General features: G+C 43.3%; 1 protein-coding gene across 4 annotated transcripts in view; it reads right to left on the reverse strand.

The window, feature by feature from the left end:
- Positions 1–25060, reverse strand: part of LOC140477513 (clavesin-1-like) — a 121399-nt gene that overhangs the window by 44645 nt on the left and 51694 nt on the right. For 3 of the 4 annotated variants that reach the window (XM_072571574.1, XM_072571575.1, XM_072571576.1), the window contains exons 3-5: positions 22627–22801; positions 11559–11669; positions 509–729 (exon numbers count right to left, since the gene is read on the reverse strand). In XM_072571574.1, coding sequence (XP_072427675.1) covers positions 509–729; positions 11559–11669; positions 22627–22801 — 507 coding nt within the window. The remainder of the gene's footprint in view (positions 1–508; positions 730–11558; positions 11670–22626; positions 22802–25060) is intronic. The other variant, XM_072571577.1, reaches the window with a different exon arrangement.

Here is a 25060-nt window from a genome sequence, read left to right on the forward strand (position 1 = left end):
CCTACCCTCACTTACTGTCATGAGCCCTCCAGCAGGAAAATGCTCAGCTGATCTTTCTGGTCAGTGGATCCTCAGGCCTGGTCAGTGGATCCTCAGGCCTGGTCAGTGGATCCTCAGGCCTAGTCAGTGGATCCTCAGGCCTGGTCAGTGGATTCTCAGGCCTGGTCAGTGGATCCTCAGGCCTAGTCAGTGGATCCTCAGGCCTGGTCAGTGGATCCTCAGGCCTAGTCAGTGGATCCTCAGGCCTGGTCAGTGGATCCTCAGGCCTAGTCAGTGGATCCTCAGGCCTGGTCAGTAGATGAGCCGAGCTCAGGTCAGGCCTGTGTCTGTACCCCGGCCTCTGTCTGCTTTCAATGCCACAAGGCATGGTTCATCTGCCCACTAACCTAATGGGTGATTTTAATTTGACATTATTATAATAACAAGACAACAGATACGGAAGGGCAGATTTTGAAAGCTGCAATGGAAATTTATTTATGCAATGGTAAAATAATTAGACTGCACAAACCTCTTCATCTGCTTGGGAGAACAATCCCCGTCATGGTGATCCAACATTGAACTGTAATAACTGTAGGGATATTCTGTGTCATCATTATATTCTGGACCAAGCAATATTCGTGCCCAGGTTCCCATGTCATAGGGAGGCTGAGTGCCCCCAAACTCAGATGGAAGGTATTCTGGGTGGATCAGCTGATGCAGATTGTTCAAATTGTTCCCATGAAGAAAGATCTGGAAACAAAAAGAATGATTATGTAAAACACAATCACACAGACAATAAATTCAAATCAATAGTTAGAAAACCTCAAGTGTCCATTCAATTACTATTTACTTCAATTAAGATCATATATTCAACCTGCATACAGAACAACCTTGGTTATCTGAACCTCAATTATCCAAGTTTCGGATTATCCGAAGAAGATCTTAAGGTCCCGCAAAAACGTTCCATCAAAGAGGTAAGTGTATTCGGGTTACCGGTACTGAAAACAATGTGAAAGTCCTGGCATAAACGAAGAAACACAAGCAGCTCAAGCATCAGCAGCTGGAGATTCTTTAGGTAAGGCTTAGTTACACAGCCCTCTGCAAAAGTAAGGGTTTTATTCCTGTCACTTTACTGGGCCATTCATGAACAAAATGGCAGAGAAAGTAAATACATGTGCAAGGTGGTGCTTCTGCTTTTCTATCGTGACATTGAGTTCCTAGAAACTGACAAATGCTCTTGTGATCATAGAAGCTGTTCAGGATCTTGTTTAATGCTGGAATTTCATATTCTTTTGAATATAATTGTTGATTAGATTACTTACAGTGTGGAAACAGGCCTTTTGGCCCCGACAAGTCCACATCGACCAACCAAAGAGCAACCCACTAAAACCCATTCCCCTACATTTACCCCTTCACCAAACACTATGGGCAATTTAGCATGGCCAATTCACCTGACCTGCACATCTTTGGACTGTGGGAGGAAACCGGAGCACCCGGAGGAAACCCACGCAGACACAGGGACAATGTGCAAACTCCACACAGTCAGTCGCCTGAGGCGGGAATTGAACCCAGGTCCCTGGCGCTGTGAGGCAGCGGTGCTTGCCACCGTGCCACCCTGATATATTTATCAGGGAGGCAACGATAAGGGTTTAGTCGTTCTCAGTTTAACCTGTAATTTGTAAAATGCAAAGATTAGCTCGTTTAAATAGCAGACTCATCAAAATTGTAGATTTAAACAAACACTCTGGTTGAGCACAGCATGAGATCAGTATGGCTTCCTTTGTTAACGATCAGATCAGTTATCCGAACAATTACTTATCCAAACAATCACTTATCCGAACAAAATACTCTCCACCTGTCTTGTTTAGATAATCGAGGTTGTTCTATAAATTGTTTTATTTGCAAACATTTATAAATATGTTGGGTGAAATAATACAACAGTGGTTTAGCAATGTAATCCACCATGTGCTGTTATATACGTTTCCAGTTCGGGATAATTCTGTGAAGTCCTTCCCAAGAGGAATTCACCTCCTCAGTGTCTTTTCAGCCACTCAGTCAAAATTGATGTTCAGAATGAGAATGCTCAAAGCAGTATGGCTCAATGGCAGTAAAATGGTCAATTTAAGATACTGCAATTCTTAAGTGCACAATGTTTATCACAAAACTGAAAAATGATTATAAATCCAATTAACCCATCAGAAGGAACTGTACACAGGCCGGTATCCCGTCACCAAGTCACCCTTTATCTAATATGCACAATACATTGGCTGTGACCAGCCAGCTCGGAGTCAGTCCCTGAAGTCAGGCAACTTCCTGAATCCTTAGTTTATACCTGTCAGCCAGGGCTCCCTCATTGGCCCAGGTTAACAACCCCAATTAGGGATCTCATAGTCAATGAAATTCACCTGGTTCCAATCACTACCCCATCCTTGTTTATTTCTCCAGGGAAACTCTCCAGTCTCTTCCTCCGTTCCACTTGACAACATCTCCTTCAATTCTTGTATTTATCTACCTATCGATGAAAGGTTTTACCCAAATGACCGATGCTTAGTCAGCTGAAAAACCTTTTACAGTTTTAAGCAGTGATTTAATTGGTTCAGGAAGTCAGGGGCACTGTAAACTGGGTCACTGATTTGCTATGAACCTATTTATAGCACAGGCAAAGGCCAATTTCACTTCTACTGCAAAAAGAGTTGCAATGAACTTTCAGAAAGAGCTAACAAAAAATGGATTGCAATCGAAGTTTAATTCACAGATGTAGTTTACAAGCAACAATAAATGGATGCCATATTTCTGAAAACTGCAATATATTTCAGAATAAAAATAATAATCCATCAGACTGTAGTTACTTTCCTTAATCATTTCTAAAAGGCTGAGGAGTTATTTCAATTATGATCATTTTCCTTTTAATTAGCATTGCTCGGTTTGTAAACAGGATGTTATTTTGAATTTAAATAAGAGAGTAGCTCAGCCTGAACTAAAGCCCTGAGCCTAGGACTGGGCACCACATGTCAAGGAGGTCATAGTGTCATAGAGATGTACAGCATGGAAACAGACCCTTCTTACTAACCCATCCATGCCGACCAGATATTCCAACACAATCTAGTCCAACCTGCCAGCACCCGGCCCATATCCCTCCAAACCCTTCCTATTCATATACCCATCCAAATGCCTCTTAAATGTTGCAATTGTACCAGCCTCCACCACATCTTCTGGCAGCTCATTCCATACACGTCCCACCCTCTGTGTGAAAACGTTACCCCTTAGGTCTCTTTTATATCTTTCCCCTCTCACCCTAAACCTATGCCCTCTAGTCCTGGACTCCCCCACCCCAGGGAAAAGACTTTGTCTATTTATCCTATCCATGTCCCTCATAATTTTGTAAAACTCTATAAGGTCACCACTCAGCCTCCGATGCTCCAGGGAAAACAGCCCCAGCCTATTCAGCCTCTCCCTGTAGCTCAGATCCTCCAACCCTGGCAACATCCTTGTAAATCTTTTCTGAACCCTTTCAAGTTTCACAACATCTTTCCGATAGGAAGGAGACCAGAATTGCACACAATATTCCAACAGTGGTCTAACAAAGTCCTGTACAACTGCAACATGACCTCCCAACCCCTGTACTCAATACTCTGACCAATAAAGGAAAGCATACCAAATGCCTTCTTCACTATCCTATCTACCTGTGACTCAATTTTCAAGAAGCTATGAATCTGCACTCCAAGATCGCTTTGTTCAGCAACACTCCCAAGGACCTTCCCATTAAGTGTATAAATCCTGCTAAGATTTGCTTTTCCAAAATGCAGCACCTCGCATTTATCTGAATTAAACTCCATCTGCCACTTCTCAGCCCATTGGCCCATCTGGTCCAGATCCTGTTGTAATCTGAGGTAACCCTCTTCGCTGTCCACTACCCCTCCAATTTTGGTGTCATCTGCAAACTTACTAACTGTACCTCTTATGCTCACATCCAAATCATTGTGAAGACATTGGAAAGAATATAGAAGAGAATGGTTCCAGGGATGAGGAGTTTCTGCTCGAAAGACCAGATTGGAGAAACTAAGAGGAGGTCTTACTGAAGTATTCAAAATCATGAGAGGTGCGGACAGAGAATACAATGAGGAAAGTCTTCCCACTCATGAAAGGATTGAGAACAAAAAGGCACATGTTTAAAGCAATTATGCTGTGACAATTCTGTGATCCTGAAAGCAAAGTGTTTAACAGCTCAAAGAAAGTTCAGCACAAAGAGTAACAGTACAAAGAGCTGCACCACCTTGCTAGAGACAAAACCATTAAGTGTACTCCTACTGCCTTTATACCCTGCTAAGGATTCACTCCATCTCTTCTGACATATGCTTCCTTCTTCTTCACCAGTCAGAGCTGGTGAAGACACACTATTCACATTCAACCTAAATCCAATCAATTATTCAGTTCATGTCTCTGGAAAATGACATGTATTGTTGATGGTTAGTTAGCGATGGTTTCAACTTTTCCACTCACCTGCACATTACATCTAGGGATTAAGAGCTAACACAAATTCATCAAAATCTTAATTCATACAATGTAAGACAGTGCTATTTTCTGGGTCTGTAGATAGTGAAGGAGCTAAGATGGCCTTTAGCAGAGTGATGTGCTCTCCCTATTGGATATGGGAGATTAGGGAGAGTTTACATGTTACTGAGGATCAGGAAGTCTGCAGGAAGTGTCTTTGGTTGCGAATTCTATTGGATCACATGAATTGGTTACAGCGGCAGTTAGAAGCAATGAGTAATATACAAAAGCTAGGGGGTATGATCGATGGCAGTTGCAGGGAGGGAGACAAACTGAAGGTACAGTCAGGCAGAATGGGTTAATGCCAGGAAAGCTAAGACAGGGAGGCAGGTAGTGCAGGAGTCTCCTGTGGCTATCCCCACCTCAAACAATAGGGTATGCTGTTTTGGAAATGTAGGGGGTGATGGACTCTCAGGGGAATGCAGCACCAACAACCAAGTTTCTGGTACCAAGACAAGCTGTAATGGAATGAGGGGTATGCCAAGTTACAACAATCAATCATGATAGGGGATGTTATATCAGAGGTACAGACAGATACTTCTGTGGTTGACAATGAGACATCAGAATAGTGTTAGGGTGGTAAGTGTAGGGAATGCTGGATGACTAGAGAAATTGAGGTTTTAGTTAAGAAAAAGAAGGAAGCATATGTCAGGTATAGACAGAAGGGATGGAGTGAATCCTTAGCAGGATATAAAGGCAGTAGGAGTACACTTAAAAGAGAAATCAGGAGGGCAAAAAGGGGACATGAGATAGCTTTGGCAAATAGGGTTAAGGAGAATCCAAATGGATTCTACAAATATATTAAGGACAAAGGGTAACTAGGGAGAGAATAGGGCCCCTCAAAGATCAGCAAGGCAGACTATGTGTGGAACCACAGGAGATGGGGAAGATACTGAATGAGTATTTTGCATCAGTGTTTATTGTGAGAAAGACATGGAAGATATAGAATGTAGGGAAATAAATAACAACATCTTAAAATATGTCCAGATTACAGAGGAGGAGATATCAGATGTCTTAAAACGCATAAAGGTGGATAAATCCCCAGGACCTGATCAGGTGTACCTTAGAACTCTGTGGGAAGCTAGGGAAGTGATTACTGGGCCTCTTGCTGAGATATTTGTATCATCGATAGTCACAGGTGAGGTGCTGGAAGACTGGAGGTTGGCAAACGTGGTGCCACTGTTTAAGAAGGGTGGTAAGGACAAGCCAGGGAACTATAGACCAGTGAGCCTAACCTCAGTGGTGGGCAAGTTGTTGGGGGGAATCCTGAGGGACAGGATCTACATGTATTTGGAAAGGCAAGGACTGATTATGGATCATCAACATTGTGCGTGGGAAATCTGGTCCACTAAGATTAGATTAGATTAGATCTTAGTGGACCAGATTTCCCACGCACAATGTTGATGATCCGTAATCAGTCCTTGCCTTTCCAAAAACATGTACATCCTGTCCCTCAGGATTCCCTCCAACAACTTGCCCACCACTGAGGTTAGGCTCACCGGTCTATTGTTCCCTGGCTTGTCTTTACCACCCTTCTTAAACATTGTGCGTGGGAAATCTGGTCCACTAACTTGATAGAATTTTTTTAAAGAAGTAATGAAGTGGATTGATGAGGGCAGAGCAGTAGATGTGATCTATATGGACTTCAGTCAGGCGTTCAACAAGGTTCCCCATGAGAGACTGGTGAGCAAGGTTAGATCTCATGGAATACAGGGAGAACTAGCCATTTGGATACAGAACTGGTTCAAAGGTAGAAGACAGAGGGTGGTGGTGGAGAGTTATTTTTCAGACTGGAGGCCTGTGACCAGTGGAGTGCCACAAGGATCGATGCTGGGTCCACTGCTTTTCATCATTTATATAAATGATTTGGATGTGAGCATAAGAGGTACAGTTAGTAAGTTTGCAGATGACACCAAAATTGGAGGTGTAGTGGACAGCGAAGAGGGTTACCTCAGATTACAACAGGATCTTGACCAGATGGGCCAATGGGCTGAGAATTGGGCAGATGGAGTTTAATTCAGATAAATGCGAGGTGCTGTACTTTGGGAAAGCAAATCTTAACAGGACTTATACACTTAATGGTAAGGTCCTAGGGAGTGTTAAAAAGGTAAAAACAATGACTGCAGATACTGGAAACCAGATTCTGGATTAGTGGTGCTGGAAGAGCACAGCAGTTCAGGCAGCATCCAAGGAGCTTCGAAATCGACGTTTCGGGCAAAAGCCCTTCATCAGGAATTGTTGCTGAACAAAGAGACCTTGGAGTGCAGTTCATAGCTCCTTGAAAGTGGAGTCACAGGTAAGATAACATGGTGAAGAAAGCATTTGGTATGCTTTCCTTTATGGGTCAGAGTATTGAGTACAGGAGTTGGGAGGTTATGTAGTGGCGTATAAGGGATATTGGTTAGGCCATTGTTGGAATATTGCGTGCAATTCTGGTCTCCTTCCTATCGGAAAGATGTTGTGAAACTTGAAAGGGTTCAGAAGAGATTTACAAGGATGTTGCCAGGGTTGGAGGATTTGAGCTACAGAGAGAGGCTGAATAAATTGGGACTTATTTTCCCTGTAGTGTCAGAGGCTGAGGGGTGACCTTGTAGTGGTTTATAAAATTATGAGGGGCATGGATAGGGTAAATAAGTCTTTTCCCTGGGGTGGGAAAGTCCAGAACTAGAGGGCATAGGTTTAGGATGAGAGGGGAAGGGTTTAAAAGGGATCTAAGAGGCAACTTTTTCACACAGAGGGTGGTACGTGTATGGAATGAGCTGCCAGAGGAAGTGGTGGAGGCTGGTACAATCACAACATTTAAGAAGCATTTGGATGGGTATATGAACTGGAAGGGTTTGGAGGGATATGGGCCAGTGCTGGTAAATGGGACTAGATTAGGTTCGGATATCTGGTCAGCATGGGCCAGTGGAACCGGAGGGTGTATTTCCGTGCTGTATGTCTCCATGACTAATAAACAATTAGTTTCAGTCGCTCTCAATTGTCATCAAGCACAATGGTGACACCTGGTGGCTAAAAGTAAACACGGTAATTGCTTTCACAAAACAGAAAGTGCTGGAGAAACTCAGCAGGTCTGGCAGCATCTGTGTGGAAGAAATTATTCAGAGCTAACAAAAGGTTACTGGACTCAAACGCTGACTCTGTTTCACTGTCTACAGACATGACCAGGCTCACTGGGTTTCTATAGCACTTTCTGCTTTTGTTTCATATCGTTACCATCTACAATTCTTAGTTATTATTTTACAGTAATTATTTTGTTATCTCATAAATCTGGACTGCAGATTGAGTTTCCCTGCCTTTAGATCTTCTTTGATGGTGATATATACAATCTTGAAAAATCTTACTGTGATCAAAGTACAAATTCTATCTGACCTGGTGAGTATTTCCCACAAATACTCTTTCCAATCAGATTTACAGCATTAATTTGGATTGTTTTTTTTAATGTTCAAAATGCAAGTGTCGTGGCTCAGCACTTTACCATAACTCTGCTTCCATGTCAGTAGCGTAGTAAAAGACACAAGTAATTCAACCCTCCAGGCAATGTTTGAACAAACACTTTTCAGCAATATCACTCCCATAGTTGTGTTCAATGAGTGTTCACTTCACACTAATACAGGGAAGGTACACTCTCAACCCAGAGTTAGGGCATAGACTGACTCCACATTAAAGCAGACAATCAGAACCTCACCCAGGGTGTGAATTTACACTCCAATATGTGAGCATTGTTGGTCTAATTGGTGATGTAGCTGTATGGTATCAATTGGGCATGATTTGACAAGCTTTTTAAATCAATAATGATTATTTAAAATTTAGAATGCATCCAAGGTGACACCTTTTTTCTTGATGAACAATAAAAGTGGTCAGTGGCAGGTTTTGAGAAGGGTCCCCTCCTGTACACCCTCCTTGAGGGAGTGGCAGGCAGAAATAACACCAGTGAATTAACTGGGCACAGAAAGAATTGCTGTGGGGCTATCAAAAGGCAATACTGTCCAAATAAGGTCATTTTTGTCAGGTGAGATCAGTCATTGCAGCCTGAGACATCCTTAAAAAAGTAACACCCCCCTGTAATTTGTTTTATCTTTAAAACCAATCTGTTCAGGGATATCACGTTAGGTGTCAGGGAACCCAGGCAGAGTTAGGGATGGCAACACTGTGCTGCAAGACCCCATTCATCTTCAGGGAATTGTCCTCCACCTAACAATCACCGGCTGATTGGCCAATGGCTTTCGATCTCTGATAGTTGGAGCTCGGTCACCATTCACTCCCCACAGTTCAGCTCCATTCACAATCCCTCTGCACAGCAAGCTGGCCTATACAGGACTCTGCTGATAAATAACAGATAGCAATCAGACCCTGTAACAGCCTTGTAATGACCTCTGTCAACAAAGGAAGATCAGGGCTTAACCTCCAACAGCAACACCCTAAGGACTCTAGCATCAACATTGTACAATTCCTACAGTGCAGACAGAGGTAATTCAGCCCATCGAGTCTGAAATGACCATCCGAAGAGCATCAAATTACCATCCCCCTTGTATTAGGGGATAGTCAGCAGGGCTTTGTGTGTGGGAAATCATGTCTCACAAACTTGACTGAATTTCTTAAAAGAGGTAATGAAGACGATCATTGAGGGCAGAGCGGTGGATGTGATCTATCTGGACTTCAGTAAGGCACTCAACAAGATTCCTCGTGGGAGACTGGTTAGCAAGGTTAGAGCTCACCTCCTGAGCCATCAAAAACTCTCCACCATTAACAAAACTCAAATCAGGAAAGTGACATGCACGTAGCTAGTTACAATCACAAGAACACTTCTAACAATGAATTCCATCAGGACAGTGTTCTGGGGTTCAGATACACTCTCCCCACAGGTGGTGCACATGACTGTAATAACACAGTTAGTGTAATCCAACACCAGCTAGCCCTCAAATCTTTGCCCCCAAAGTGAATGAGTCACAGTGATGTGGAAAGATCATTTGCACATCTTACATCATCCTGACTTATGCAGATTTCGCTCTTCCTTTATCTGTAGAGAGGTGGTCTTCTGGAAGTCCCAATCTAAAACCATCACGAGATCTCCATCATCAGAAGGGCTGCAGAAAATCCAGGAGGAGGCCATGCCACACAACCTTCCCAGGAAAGAGGAATTGACAGTTCAGGAGAGGATTACGTTCACTGCCAGCAGCTCAAAGCATTGCCAGGGGGTCAGGCACAATCACAGGCAACAGCCACTAAGATCTCTAACATCCTGCAATCAATCTGTTAAAACCATGTGGGTCTCACAGGTACAGAGGCTGCCTGCCTCGTATTACAGCCTGTGTCATGCTGCTACACTGCAGACAAACAGCTCACCCCCGTAACCCTTCTCCCTGCTCGCACGCCATGGCACAGCGGCACAGTGGTTAGCACTGCTGCCTCACAGCACCAGAGACCCAGGTTCAATTCCTGCCTCAGGCGACTGACTGTGTGGAGTTTGCACATTCTCCCTGTGTCTGCGTGGGTTTCCTCCCACAGTCCAAAGATGTGCAGGTCAGGTGAATTGGCCATGGGAAATTGCCCATAGTGTTAGGGGAATGGGCCTGGGTGGATTGTGCTTCGGAGGGTTGGTTTAGACTGGTTGGGCCAAAGGCCTGTTTCCACACTGTAAGTAATCTAATCAAATCCCAAGGACAAAGTAAGCATCCAGTCCCAGTCGGCACTCCAAAATATTTTGAAATGAAGTATCTAATTATTAATACAGGCAATAAAAGGACCAGAAATCATGACATTTTATAAATGAAAACATTTCTGCTTCTTAATGCCCATCACACACACGGCATAGAAACCTTTCCAACTGACTGGAAGGTTGATTAGTTGTATGAACCGAAGCATTCTGAATTTAGACTTCCCCCTTTGAGCTGATGATTTGGAGATGCCGGTGTTGGACTGGGGTATACAAACCACCTGATGAAGGAGCAGTGTTCCGAAAGCTAGTGCTTCCAATTTAACCTGTTGGACTATAACCTGGTGTTGGGTGATTTTTAACCTTTGAGCTGGTTTGTCCCAATAATTGTGCTGCAATGCAATGAGTTCTTCAAAGCTGTTCCTGTGTAAACTCTTTGAGGGTGATGACAATCGCTTCATCCCACGTTGACATCAAATTGCACATTGATAAAGGATTCATATATTGAAATTCAAGCACCACTTATGCGATTTTGGAAAAGATTCTTTGGTCCATATACCCAGGATAGGAGAAAGCGAGGACTGCAGATGCTGGAGAGTCACAGTCAAAAAGTGTATTGCTGGAAAAGCACAGCAAGTCAGCAGCATCCTAGGAACAGGAGCATTGATGAAGGGCTTATGCCCAAAATGTCGATTCTCCTGCTCCTCCGATGCTGCCTGACCTGCTGCGCTTTTCCAGCACCACACGTTTTGACTCATTTATCCAGGATAACAGTTAAATACCAGTTTTTTTTCATATACCTCATATGCATACACACACGCACCCAATACCAACAATGGCACAGATACATAGATTCATAGATTAATACAACACAGGAAAGATGCTTCAACCCACTGCCTGCACTGACATAACCACTGTAAGTGCACTAATCCCAGTTTCCAGCACGTCTCCCATATCCCTGCATGATGTGATATTTGAAGTGCTCATTCAGATATTTTTGAAGGTTGTAAGATTTCCGACTTCCACTACCTTCCCAGGCTCTGTGCTCCAGATTCCAACCACCAAGTGAAAAAGCTTTTACCCAAATCCCTTTGAATCAGGCAACAGATTGCAGACTACAAATACAAAGATTAATGTAGCATTCAGAGGGTTAAAATATAGTTGTTCCCTCATTAATCTTGGATCAATTGAGCACTGATTGCAACCATCACTTAGAATGGGCTGACCATTTGCAGCGTCCTTTCTGTTTAATTTTGCCTTCCTCTCCCATTTAGGTTAGCAGAGCAGAGTTTTATTTTCTGAAACATATTTGCAAATGAATTGCACATTGCCACGCTGAATCGGTTTCCCATCTGACAGAGATGTTAATTACCCTTTTCCTGGTCTTGTCTTTCAGGAATGGCTTTATAATGGTGTATAAAGCATGAATATACCAGGGCTGGTTCACAAAGTGGATGCCTCCAAAACGTGCAGGGAAGCTGTCCTATAAAGATGACAGTTTGGATTAGTAAGGTAAAGTCACAGAAGGATCAAGCAACATGAACTCAGCACCACTGAAAGGTTAATACAACCTGGCTAACACCAAAAGCTTAATACGACCTAGTTCACAGTGAAAGCTTTTCCTGTTGTTTATACAGTTCACAATCCTCAAACCGCACTGTTGGAAATATTCTCAGACATGCATATCAACGCAAGTTACTCCATTGATATTTCTTGTCCTATGTTCCTGCAGTTAAATGTCTGACATCATAAAGTCTCAGTTACTTGGTCACATTTACAATACTCACCTATGGCCAGAATTTATAAAAAAAGTATTGTATTTCGGTAAAACATAACAAGGGCAGGACTAGTACAATTTGGATAGTGTTGTAAAACAGAGAGACCTAGTGGTTCTGGTACATAATTCTTTGACGTTTGTGTCACAGGTAGACAGGGTGGTTAAGAAGGCGTTTAGCACACTTGTCTTCATTGCTCAGACCTCTGAGTATAGGAGTTGGGACATCATGTTGAGGTTGTACAGGACATTGGTGAGGCCTCTTCTGGAACACTGTGTCCAGTTCTGGTCACCTGTTACTGAAAGGATCTTATTAAGCTGGAGAAAGTTCAGAAGTGATTTATCAGGATGTTGCCGGGAATGGAGGGTTTGAGTTATAAGGAGAGGCTGGAACCTTTTTCACTGGAGTGTAGGAGGCTGAGGGGTGACTTTATAGAGGTTTACAAAATCATGAGGGATATAGATAAGGTGAATGGCAGGTGTCTTTTCTCTAAAGTGGGGGATTTCAACACAAGCTGGCACATTTTTAAGGTGAGAGGAGAAAGATTCTGAAAATACATGAAGGGCAATTTTTTTTAGATTATTTATAGTGTGGAAACAGGCCCTTTGGCCCAACAAATCCACACTGACCCTCCGAAGAGCAACCCACCCAGACACATTCTCCTACATTTACCCCTTCACCTAACCTGCACATTCTTTGGACTGTGGGAGGAAACCCACAGGGAGAATGTGCAACCACCACACAGACAGTCGCCTGAGGTGGGAATTGAACCCTGGTCTCTGGCGCTGTGAGGCAGCTAACCACTGTGCTAACCACTGTGCCACCCACTTTTTGTTAAACCTGCCCCATTTCCCACCACTTCAGCGGTGGACACCCCCCCCCATCCATCCTGCCTCTGACCACGCCCCCTTGCTCCTAGTCCCGCCCGCTGGACCTCCACTTTTACAGAGAGTGGTTCATGTGTGGAATGAACATCCAGAGGAAATGGTGGATCTGGGTACAGTTATTTGGATAAGTACATTAATAAAAAATGTCTGGAGGGATATGAGCTAAGAGCAGGCAGGTGGGCCTAGTCGAATTTGGGATCATGGTCGGCATGGACTGGTTGGACCGAAGGGTCTGTTTCCGTGCTGTGTAACTCTATGACTCTGTAACTTCCTTTATGTGAATTATATATGAATTTAAATTGCTTTTTGAAGGATATAACAAGTGAAGGTGGTCCTGAGCATTGGGGAACTGTCCCGTAGTGAAGGCTTTAGTGTGAGATGCTGTCCATGAATTCTGATGTCACTGAGCTCCCATGAGTGTTAGTGTAACACAGACAGGCACAGCCCCGTCAGGAGAGTGGGGGAGAGAGGGAAGGGGGTGCCTGCCGGATTCTTGCTCAGTCACTTTCGCTAAGAGTGTGCGTAGAGAGTGAAGGTCTGGCTGGAGACTCGCTGCAGCTGGTTTGGACAAAATCAGGAAAGTGATAGGGTAAGAAATTAAAATGTAATTTGTTGGCCCACAGAGAGAACAGAAATGCCTTTTGAATTTGGAGTTCAACCCATTGTAAGGAGAATGAGCTACAGAGAACTATACACTGTAAACCAAGACATTTCACAGGTTCAAAATTAACCAAAACCTAACACTATTTCCCACAAGCATTTGTAAAGTGAAGAATTATTATAGAATTGTCCGACATTTATAAACGTACAAATATCGACATCAAAATTAACGGTGTCAATATTACACAACAGGAAGTTTGTCTGGAAGCTACAGGAGATCCAGGAGATAATTCAAACTTCAAGGAGAAAATAAAACTTCCAAGAATAGAAACATTCATCTCGAAACCCCTTTCCTTGCTCGGAGTCAGTAACTGAGGTCAAGCCCATGGCCTGCTCTCGACCCATGGTTCTGCCAAAGACTATTAGACTGGATATGGCTCACCTTTCAGAAAACTAAGCAGCCCCCACTTGATTGGCATAACACGCACAGATACCCACTCCCTCCTCACTCAGTAACAGCAGTGTGTACCATCTACAAGATGCACAGCAGGAATTCACCAAAGATCCTCAGACAGCACCTTCCAAACCCATGACCAATTCCATCTAGAAGATCAAGGGCAGCAGATACATGGGAACACCACTCCCTACAAGTTCCCTTCTGAGCCATTCTCCATCCTGTTCCTTCAGTGTCGCTGGGTCAAAATCCTGGAATTCCCTCCCTAAGGGCATTGTGGGTTAACCCACAGCAGCTGGACTACAGTGGTTCAAGAAGGCAGCTCACCCCCACCTTCTCAAGGGGCAACTAGGGACGGGTAATAAATGCTGGGCCCAGCCAGCGACACACATCCCATGAGTGAATCAAAGAATTCTCCTCAATGCTTACATTTTCTATGATCTCACTTACTCTACCTGGTGTTGGATTCAAGCAATTTTCCCACCTACAGACAATACATTCATTACACTGCAACTATTTGGGATTTTTCTCTCTGCTTTTTACATTTTACGTTGCAATCTTCCAGCACATTAATTCCATCCGTTAACTTGTGAAGTATCAGTATTGGCTCTGTGATAGTGCTTTTAATAAGTGAAAGTCCATTCCAGAGACTTGAATACAATTGAGATTGTTTTCAGATCCAGAATGGGGAGGTACTGTGCAAAGATGGTGTGACATTAAACCATTGAGCCTTCAAGCCTCTCCCACGGGCATTAATGACCCAAGGGCACATCCATACAAAAAGTAGTAAAGTTCTTTCAGTGATCTAGCCAACACTTATCTCTTAACCAACACAATTAAAACAATTAAACTGATCATTCACTGTTTTTTTCACTGTTTGTGGAACATTGTAATCTGATCGCTGTGTTTCCCAACAGTAACCAAGAGCTAGGAGTGTCTTGGGATATCAGCAAGTCCCCCCCGTAAATGTATTTCTTCCTTCTTTCTATAACCAGAGGTATACATTTGGAATACCTTATCTGAGGGACTGTCTCATGATGAGATGTTGAGTAGATTAGCCCTGTACTCATTGGAACTTAGAAGAGTGAGAGATGACTTTATGAAATATACAAGATTTTGAGGCGACTTGTGGAGTGTTTGATGTGTGAGAGTCGAGGACCAGAGGCATCATCTAAGAATAAAGGGTGACATCCTTAAGACAGAGATGAGGAGGAATTTCTTCTCTCAGAGGGGAGTAAATCTGTGGAAATGTTTAGCATGGAGGGCTGTCGAGGCTGGGTCATCAAGTCCATTGAAGGCAGAGATTGTAAGGTTTTTATTCCTTCAGAAAACCAAAGCTGATGGGGAAAAGGCGGGAAAGTGAAGGTGAGGATTATCAGACCAGTCATTGATCTCATTGAATGGCAAGGCAGACTTGATGGGCTGAAAGGCTTATTCCAGCTCCTATGTCTTATGATCTTATGGTCTGATTAACTCATTGCTTTGCCTAGCTATGCACAGTAATTGGGTACTGAAATAAACCTGAAGGAGCAATTACTCTGAATAACAAACTATCCTGATTACAAAGTTAAAAATCACACAGCACCAGGTTATAGTCCAACAGGTTTAATTGGAAGCACTAGCACAACCACCTGATGAAAGAGCAGCGCTCTGAAAGCTAGTGCTTCCAATTAAACCTGTTGGACTATAACCTGGTATTGTGTGATATTTAACTTTGTACACCCCAGTCCAACACCAGCATCTCCAAATCATATCCTGATTACTTTATGATAATTATTGCAACATAAAACCATCAGCCAGTGACACAGACATTGTATTCCAATGGATCGTCTGTTTTATTTATGTATAAATTGCTCTAAAGAGACACTCTGTTACACTTTACCTTCACCAAAAAGATACACCATACTCTGGAACCAATTCCTAAAATGCCATAAACCCAAGTAGCGAGCCAGCCAGCTGCACCATCACATCAAATGATGGCGGCACGGTGGCACAGTGGTTAGCACTGCTGCCTCACACCAGAGACCCGGGTTCAATTCCCACCTCAGGCGACTGTGTAGAGTTTGCACATTCTCCCAGTCTCTGCGTGGGTTGCCTCTGGGTGCTCCAGTTTCCTCCCACAGTCCAAAAATGTGCAGGTTAGGTGAATTGGCTATGCTAAATTGCCCATAGTGTTAGGTGAAAGGGTAAATGTAGGGAAATGGGTCTGGGTGGGTCGTGCTTCAGCAGGTCGGCATGGACTTGTTGGGCCGAAGGGCCTGTTTCCACACTGTAAGTAATCTAATCTAATCTAATGGCACTCCGATTAAAGGGATGGTTTGGGAAAAGTGTCCAAGTTCATGGGACAGAATTTGAAGTTTCTTAAATTGCATCTTTACAGATGGTGGGAGGACGTAAAATGTAATACCCTTGTTACACAACTTTGTTAATAGGTGACATTAAAATGATATTTAATTTAATGCAATAACATTCAATAGGTCAAACAGAGAGAAAAGAAGTCACTTAAAGCTGACAGCTGTATAAGTGGATAAATATTACTACTTAAGAGGAATCTAGTATCACAAACTTTCTAAAAGATAATTCTCTTTAATGTTTGATCCTGTGTAGGTTTGCAAACATCTCTCTTATATGTTGCAATTATCATGTTTGTCTCAGCAAATGTAACAGAGACATGTACTCTGATATCAGGGTGTAATCATTCCAGTTACACAGAAGGGGGTTACTATGGTAGGATAATAACTTGATTACTCCCCAAACAATTTTCTACTTTCAGTCATTGTGTGTGAACCATGAATAACACGGGAAGAAACAGGCCAAATAAATACGAAAATAACTGTGCTCACTTGCACAAGGAGACATAAAAATACAATTTGAACAATATGTTTAGGGTTGTTCATTATGATTTTTTTTAATAAAAGGTGTCACTGTGATGATATTAAATCTTATGTAAACAATGAAGTGCAGATAGAGTCATAGAGTCTTACAGCACATAAACAGACCCTTCACTCCAACTCACCCATGCTGACCAGATATCCTAAATAAATCTAGCCCCTTTTGCCAGCATTTGGCCCATATCCTTCTAAACCTTTCCTATTCATATCCCCATCCAGGTGCCTTATCAATGTTGTAATTGTACCAGCCTCCACCACTTCCTACAGTGTTACTAACAATGGCCGATTTTGAGAAGTAATCTTCCCCTTCACTCTGCGGCTATTTTTGTGTAAGGAGTGGATGGAACCTCATGAGGATCCTTCCACTTCTGGGCTTGATGTATTTGGCATGTGATACACGCATTTCCAAATTGTTGGGTATCCTGACTCATCCCTGAACATAATACAGAGCCATCTGCTTGACAGAACCCCTGATTGGTTTAATTGGTATCCCCACAGAACCACATGGGTTCCTCGCTCCCTCAGAAACAGCATTACTGAAGAAAGGTTGATTCTAGCATCCTAAGCTAGTGTTACTTTTGGGGGATTTAAAGACCCATTCTACCATAAAATGTGCCTCCTCCTCCCTGGGAAAATTCTACTCTTTATTTACAATTATCTTACAAATCCTTTTGTCTTCCTTTGGAAATAAAGAGGCAAAAGAATTGCTCAGCATCTCTCTTTTTTTTTCCTTCTGTTTCAGTTTGCCATCTTCAGCTCTTTGATAGCATTCCCCAAGTGATCAGCTTTAACCTTCTGCCTGTCAATAGTCTGAGCTTAAAGCAGTCTGAGCTTAAAACAGTCTGCTTGCAATTACATTGAACATGGTGGGTGCTAAAATGTGAATTTAAAAAAAGAGAAAAAAAGAATTGCTGGCAGCATTTGTGGGGAGAGAAACAGAGTTTCAATTTTTGAGTCTGAGAGAACTTCTTCAGAACAGAAGTCTGTGACAGGTTTGGATGAGTTTCTCAGCTCACCTGGTTTAGAAACCCTCAACCATGCCTTTGTTTGACTATTCCAACACACCCCTGGTCCTCCTGCAGGTCCTACAATCTAATATCTGCAAATGTCCATTCTATTGCCTGGGTCACATTGTACTGTCTGTGTCTTAGGTTAGTTCCCATGGCAGTTCTGTACTCACTGACCAAGAATGGCTCCTGGTCAAGCAACATCTGACTTTAAAATTGTCTTCTTTTCATGGCCTGAGACTGCCCTATTTCTGTGACCTCCTCTAGTCCCATACTCTAATATACTTGGCTGCTATCACTTTAGATTCCCTTTTCATGCTCTTGGAATTGTCAAACACATTAAGATTTCAGTTTTATGTGAGAAGCAAAATATCAAAGTAAATAGTGGCTGCTGTTGGCTTTTGCAAGTATTTTGTTTAATTGTTCGACTCCAAGTGATGTTCTTACCAGTTGATGATATAAATTAACACATTTACATGACAGATGGATATGTTCCTAACACTTTTAACTGCTTTATTATAAGTGCAATATTTTACTGTGTAGTTGTGAATTGTTAAATAATTAATAATACTCCCATTTTCAGAAATTAATTGTAACCTTCTAGGTCTTATTTCTGGATTTTCAGTACATTATTTTTTAAATAATGAGGCAATGTGGAGCTTACTCAACATATTGAGCATTGCTGCCTCACAGCGTCAGGGACCCAGGTTCAATTCCTGCCTCAGGCGACTGACTGTGTGGAGTTTGCACATTCTCCCCGTGTCTGTGTGGGTTTCCTCTGGGTGCTCCGGTTTCCTCCCACAGTCCAAAGATGTGCAGGTCAGGGTGAATTGCCCATAGTGTAGATTATTAGTCAGGGGTAAATATAGGGTAGGGGAATGGGTCTGGGTGGGTTACTCTTCGGAGGGTCGGTGTGGACTTGTTGGGCTGAATGATTAGATTAGATTACATTACATTACAGTGTGGAAACAGGCCCTTCGGCCCAACAAGTCCACACTGCCCCACCGAAGCGCAACCCACCCATACCCCTACATTTACCCCTAACCTAACACTACGGGCAATTTAGCATGGCCAATTCACCTGACCTGCACATCTTTGGACTGTGGGAGGAAACCAGAGCACCCGGAGGAAACCCACGCAGACACGGGGAGAACGTGCAAACTCCACACAGTCAGTCACCTGAGGCGGGAATTGAACCCGGGTCTCTGGCGCTGTGAGGCAGCTGTGCTAACCACTGTACCACCGTGGTTTCCAAACTGTAGAGATTCTAGTTCTAATTCAAAAATTCTAATTCAATGTTTTCATTGATTCATAGTGAAAGCCAAGGACAATAAAAGACCTTCTGCTCTTCTTAAACAGGAGTCCAGTGTGTGCCCACATGTTACATCTGGGCCTCCAGACATTTAAAACACACAAATCCCAGCCCATGACCACCACGAGTAAGAGACAAGCTATCCACCGGCCTCTTGACATTCAATGGTGTTATCATCAATGAATCCCTCTCTATCAGCACCCTGGGGGGATACCATTGATTAGAAACTCAACTGGACCCCTCCACTTCCCCCCCGCAACCCCCCAAACACAGTGACTACAAGAGCAGGTCAGAGGTGAGGAATACTGCAGCGAGTAATTCACCTCCTGACTCCCCAAAGCCTGTCCACCATCTATAAGACACAAGTCAGGAGTGTGACAGAATACTCCCTACTTGCCCTGGATAGGGCAACTCCAACAACACTCGAGAAGTTTGACACCATCCAGACAAAGCAGCCCGCTTGCTAGGCACCACATCCACAAACATCCAGTCCCTCCCCCACCAATGCTCAATAACAGCAGTGTGTACCAGCTACAGGAAATTCACCAAGGATCCTCAGACAGCACCTTCCAAACCCATGATCCCTTCCATCCAGAAGGAAGGACAAGGAATGCAGATACATGCAAACACCACCGCCTGGAAGTCCCCTTCAAACCACTCACCATCCTGACATGGAAATATTCACCGTCGTTGGGTCAAAATCCTGGGATTCTCTCCCTAAGGGCATTGTGGGTCAACCAATAGCATGTGGACTGCAAGAAGGCAGCTCACCCCCACCTTCACAAGGGACAACTAGGGACAGGCAATAAGTGCTGGGCCCAGTCAGTGACACACACACATCCCATGACTGAATTTTAAACTAAAGTCTCAGCATGTCACAGTTACTGTAAAGAATTGATATATGACCGGTTCCTCCTCTTTTCACTCTTCATAGAGAATTCCCCTGGTGCAGCAATGAGGAAAATTAACATTAATTTGTTCTTCCTTCACCAAACATTTATTTTTTCAACAGCTCTAAGCAGCCATCACCCATTTCTCACAACATAAGTGCCCTCACATTTTGACCTACTTGGAAGCTTTCTTTGAAGATTTATCAATGATGGACACAGGATAGATGCAGGACAGATGCTTCCTCCTGGACAGATCTTTAAATGTTTTATCGTACAGCCCCTTTTAGTTCATGGAAAAAAGCTGAAGCCTAGAACCTGGGACACAAGTTGAAAATAAGGGGTACTTGTTGTATTCAACTCTAGTCACCATGCGATAGGAAGGATGGGGAGGCTTTGGAGAGGGTGTAGACAAGGTTTCCCAGGTTAGAGGGTATGGGCTAAAAGGAGAGGCTGGACAAACTCAGGTTGTTTTCACTGGAGTGGAGGGGGCTGAGGGGAGACTTGATAGAAGTCTATAAAATTATGAGGTGTATCGATGGGGTTGACAGTCAGAATCTTTTTCTCAGAGTTAAAATGTCTAAAACTAGGTAGCATGCATTTAAGGTGAGAGAGGAAAAGTTCAAAGGAGATGTGAGGGGCAAGATGTTTACACAGACAGTGGTAGGAGTGTGGAACACACTGCCAGGGATGGTGGTGGAGGCAGATACGATAAGGGGGTTTGAGGGGCGTTTGGTATGCTTTCCTTTATTGGTCAGAGTATTGAGTTCAGGAGTTGGGAGGCCATGTTGCGGCTGTACAGGACATTGGTTAGGCCACAGTTGGAATATTGCATGCAATTCTAGTCTCCTTCCTATCAGAAAGATGTTGCGAAACTTGAAAGGGTTTAGAAAAGATTTACAAGGATGTTGCCAGGGTTGGAGGATCTGAGCTACAGGGAGAGGCTGAACAGGCTGGGGCTGTTTTCCCTGGAGCGTCGGAGGCTGAGGGGTGACCTTATAGAGGTTTACAAAATTATGAGGGGCATGAATAGGGTAAATAGGCAAAGTCTTTTCCCTGGAGGGGGGAGTCCAGAGCTAGAGTGCATAGGTTTAGGGTGAGAGGGGAAACGATATAAAAGAGACCTCAGGGGCAACTTTTTCACACAGAGGGTGGTACGTGTATGGAATGAGCTGCCAGAGGAAGTGGTGGAGGCTGGTACAATTGCAACATTTAAAAGGCATTTGGATGGGTCTATAAATAGGAAGGGTTTGGAGGGATATGCACCGGGTGCTGGCAGGTGGGACTAGACTGTGTTAGGATATCTGGTCGACATGGACGGGTTGGACCGAAGGTTCTGTTTCCATGCTGTACATCTCTATGACTCTATGACTTTCAGATAAGCACATGGACATGCAAGGAATGGTGGGATATGAACCAAGGGCAGGCAGAAGGGATTAGTTTCATTTGGCGTCATACTCAGCACAACATTGTGGGCCGAAGGGCCTGTTCCTGTGCTGTACTGTTTTATGTTCATGTTCCACTTTGGACTAAGATGAGGAGAATTCTTTTTACTCAGAGGATTGTGAATCTTTGGAATTCTCTTTCCTCGAGGGCTGTGGAAGCTCTGTCATTGAGTATGTTAGAGTCACGACTAATACATTTCTGAATATCAGGGACCTAAAGAAAAATGGACACAGTGTGAGAAAAGACATTCAAGTGGACGATCAGTCATAGTTATACTGAACCGTGCAGCTGGCTCAAAGGGCTGAATGGCCTAGTTTTGCTCTTCTATTTCTATCATCCACCATTTCAACCACCACTAAATATCCCCACCATCAAACACATCTTCCTCTATCTTTTCTCTTTCCCTTTGCTTCCTCTGGGATAATCTTAATCATTTTTCATTGCCCTGATTGACTTATATTCCTGAACATAGGAAAGATTTTGTTTTTGATAGATGTTCACCCACTTATCGCTGGCCTCTCACCTTCGGTTTTGCAAACATTCTTCTTATAAACCACACAATGGCTAATGCACCTCTAACCCTTCCTCTCTTTTTGCTCCTTGCCTGTTAATTACATTAAGTTTCTTGCTCTGTTGAATAAAGACATGGTCTCCTACTTCAACAACATTTTCATGTGGAGGTGTTTCCCTCTTCCTTCCTGCTACATCAACTGGCTTTTATAGCTCAACGTTACCATCATTTAATTCTTAATACCTGGTTTGCTTCACTTTCAGCAGTGCCCTGTGTTTTTACGCTTTGATTTTTCAATTAAAATGAACGATGTGAATACTCGTCATCTGTATGTCTCGACCATAAATTTGTTTCCTCTTTCTGTACTTTATTGGGATGTACACTAGTCCCTGGAAGGCTGACTCTGAGACACCTTGTTAGAATACTCTGCAGGAACCTGTAAAGACCTGTAATGGCTCCTCACAACTTGACTTCAGATTCCTTTCCCTCACTTCCATACAATATCCCCTCTGTTAAGTGGAAGTCCCTGTGCAAGAACCTCCCTATCATTGTGTGTTCGATATGTAACAAACAGTTGCACAATGCATTCTATTTCATCAGAAAATTTCAGTCTAACCTAGAACAGAAAGGAATATGCAAAATGTTTTAATTATTAAAACGAATCTCTGACCTGTAAGCCCTCTATGGCCAGTCTCAGTATGGTGGGGGTCAGTTTAGAGGCTTGTTTGAATGTGAAATTGCTCCAGTCTATAATTAGCATAAATCCATTTATCTGTAACTCTGGATCTTCAATAAGGATTTCCAAGGACAGAAGAACAGCTCGGAGAATATCCACAAAGGTATTCCTAAAAAAAGAAAACCACACAAGGTCAGAGAGGATTCAGATGTTTAACCGCAGTCTGTGGAGTCAGACATAATCCATTGATACTTAATTTTGAAACAATATTGTTGCTCTGTTTGGGTTTCATTGTTAGAAAGTTCCAAGTTAATTCAAAGTTCATTTACCTTTTTGCATATGACTCAAACAGAGTGAATTCCTAACTACCCAGGCATTAACATCTGAAACTGATGCAGGGAAACATTCCAAATCAGTTATTGCTTTCTTTGTAAAATAATCTTGCAATATAATGAAACAGAACTGATTTCATTTTGAATTATTTGATGCTAAATGCACTGAATATTTTCATATAGTGAAAATGAGATTAAAAACAGTACCTTTTCAGAATGTGTTAATAGAACACATTTAATTAATTGAGTCACAATTAATTAGAATGGATGTCTACAGGAATAGTGCCAGAAGACTGGAGGATAGCGAATGTGGCTCCCTTGTTCAAGAAGGGGAGTAGGGATAACCCTAGTAACTATAGGCCAGTGAGTCTCACTTCCGTTGTGGGCAAAGTCTTAGAGAGAATTGTAAGGGATAGGATTTATGAACATCTGGATAGGAATAATGTGATCAAGGATAGTCAGCATGGTTTTGTGAAGGGCAGGTCGTGCCTCACAAACCTTATTGAATTCATTGAGAAGGTGACTAAGGAGGTGGACGAGGGTAAAGCGGTAGATGTGGTGTATGTGAAGTTTAGTAAGGTGTTTGATAAGGTTCCCCATGGTAGGCTAATGCAAAAAATACGGAGGTATGGCATTGAGGGTGAGTTGGAAGTTTGGATTAGGAGTTGGCTGGCTGGAAGAAGACAGAGGGTAGTAGTTGATGGTAAAGGTTCATCTTGGAGTGCAGTTACTAGCGGTGTTCCGCAAGGATCTGTTTTGGGACCATTGCTGTTTGTCACTTTTATAAATGACCTGGAGGAGGGGCTAGAAGGTTGGGTGAGCAAGTTTGCGGATGATACGAAAGTCGGTGGAGTTGTTGACAGTGAGGAAGGATGTGTCAGGTTACAGCGGGATATAGATAAGCTGCAGAGCTGGGCAGAAAGGTGGCAAATGGAGTTCAATGTGGGTAAGTGTGAAGTGATTCACTTTGGTATGAGTAACAAAAAGATGGGGTACTGGGCTAATGGTCGGATACTTGGTAGTGTGGATGAGCAGAGGGATCTTGGTGTCCGTGTACACAAATCTCTGAAAGTTGCCACCCAGGTAAATAGTGCAGTGAAGATGGCGTACTGGCTTTTATTGGTAGAGGAATTGAGTTCCGGAGTCCTGAGGTCATGTTGCAGTTGTATAAGACTCTGGTGCGGCCACATCTGGAGTATTGTGTGCAGTTTTTGGTCACCATACTATAGGAAGGATGTGGAGGCACTGGAATGGGTGCAGAGGAGGTTTACCAGGATGTTGCCTGGTATGGTAGGAAGATCGTATGAGGAAAGGCTGAGGCACTTGGGGCTGTTTTCATTGGAGAAAAGAAGGTTTAGGGGTGACTTGATAGAGGTGTACAAGATGATTAGGGGTTTAGATAGGGTTGACCATGAGAACCTTTTTCCACGTATGGAGTCAGCTATTATGAGGGGGCATAGCTTTAAATTAAGGGGTAGTAGGTATAGGACAGATGTTAGGGGTAGATTCTTTACTCAGCGAGTCGTGAGTTCATGGAATGCCCTGCCAGTAGCAGTGGTGGACTCTCCCCCTTTATGGGCATTTAAACGGGCATTGGATAGGCATATGGAGGATAGTGGGCTAGTGTAGGTTAGGTGGGCTTGGATCGGCGCAACATCGAGGGCCAAAGGGCCTGTACTGCGCTGTATTTTTCTATGTTCTATGTTCTATGTTCTAGAAAGCAGTTTCAGCAAATTCGAAATCATAGAATTCTTATAGTGCAGAAAGAGGCCACAGGTCCACCAAGGCAGAGTCTAGATTAGAGTGGTCCTGGAAAAGCACAGCAGGTCAGTCAGCATCCGAGAAGCAGGAAAATCGACGTTTTGGACAAAGCCCTTCATCAGGAAGTCTTCCAAAGAACATCCCACCCAGACTCAGAACCACTTCCTATGGCCAGTCCACCTAACCTGCACTCAGCGGAAACCCATGCAGACATGGGGAGAATGTGCAAACACCACATAGACAGTTACCCAAGGGTGGAACCAAACCCAGGTTTCTAGCACTATGAGGTAACAGTACCAACCACTGAACCACTGCCCATGTACCATCTCAGCAAC

This window comes from Chiloscyllium punctatum, chromosome 5 (assembly GCF_047496795.1).
Source record: "Chiloscyllium punctatum isolate Juve2018m chromosome 5, sChiPun1.3, whole genome shotgun sequence".
In the NCBI taxonomy this organism is placed as follows: domain Eukaryota; kingdom Metazoa; phylum Chordata; class Chondrichthyes; order Orectolobiformes; family Hemiscylliidae; genus Chiloscyllium; species Chiloscyllium punctatum.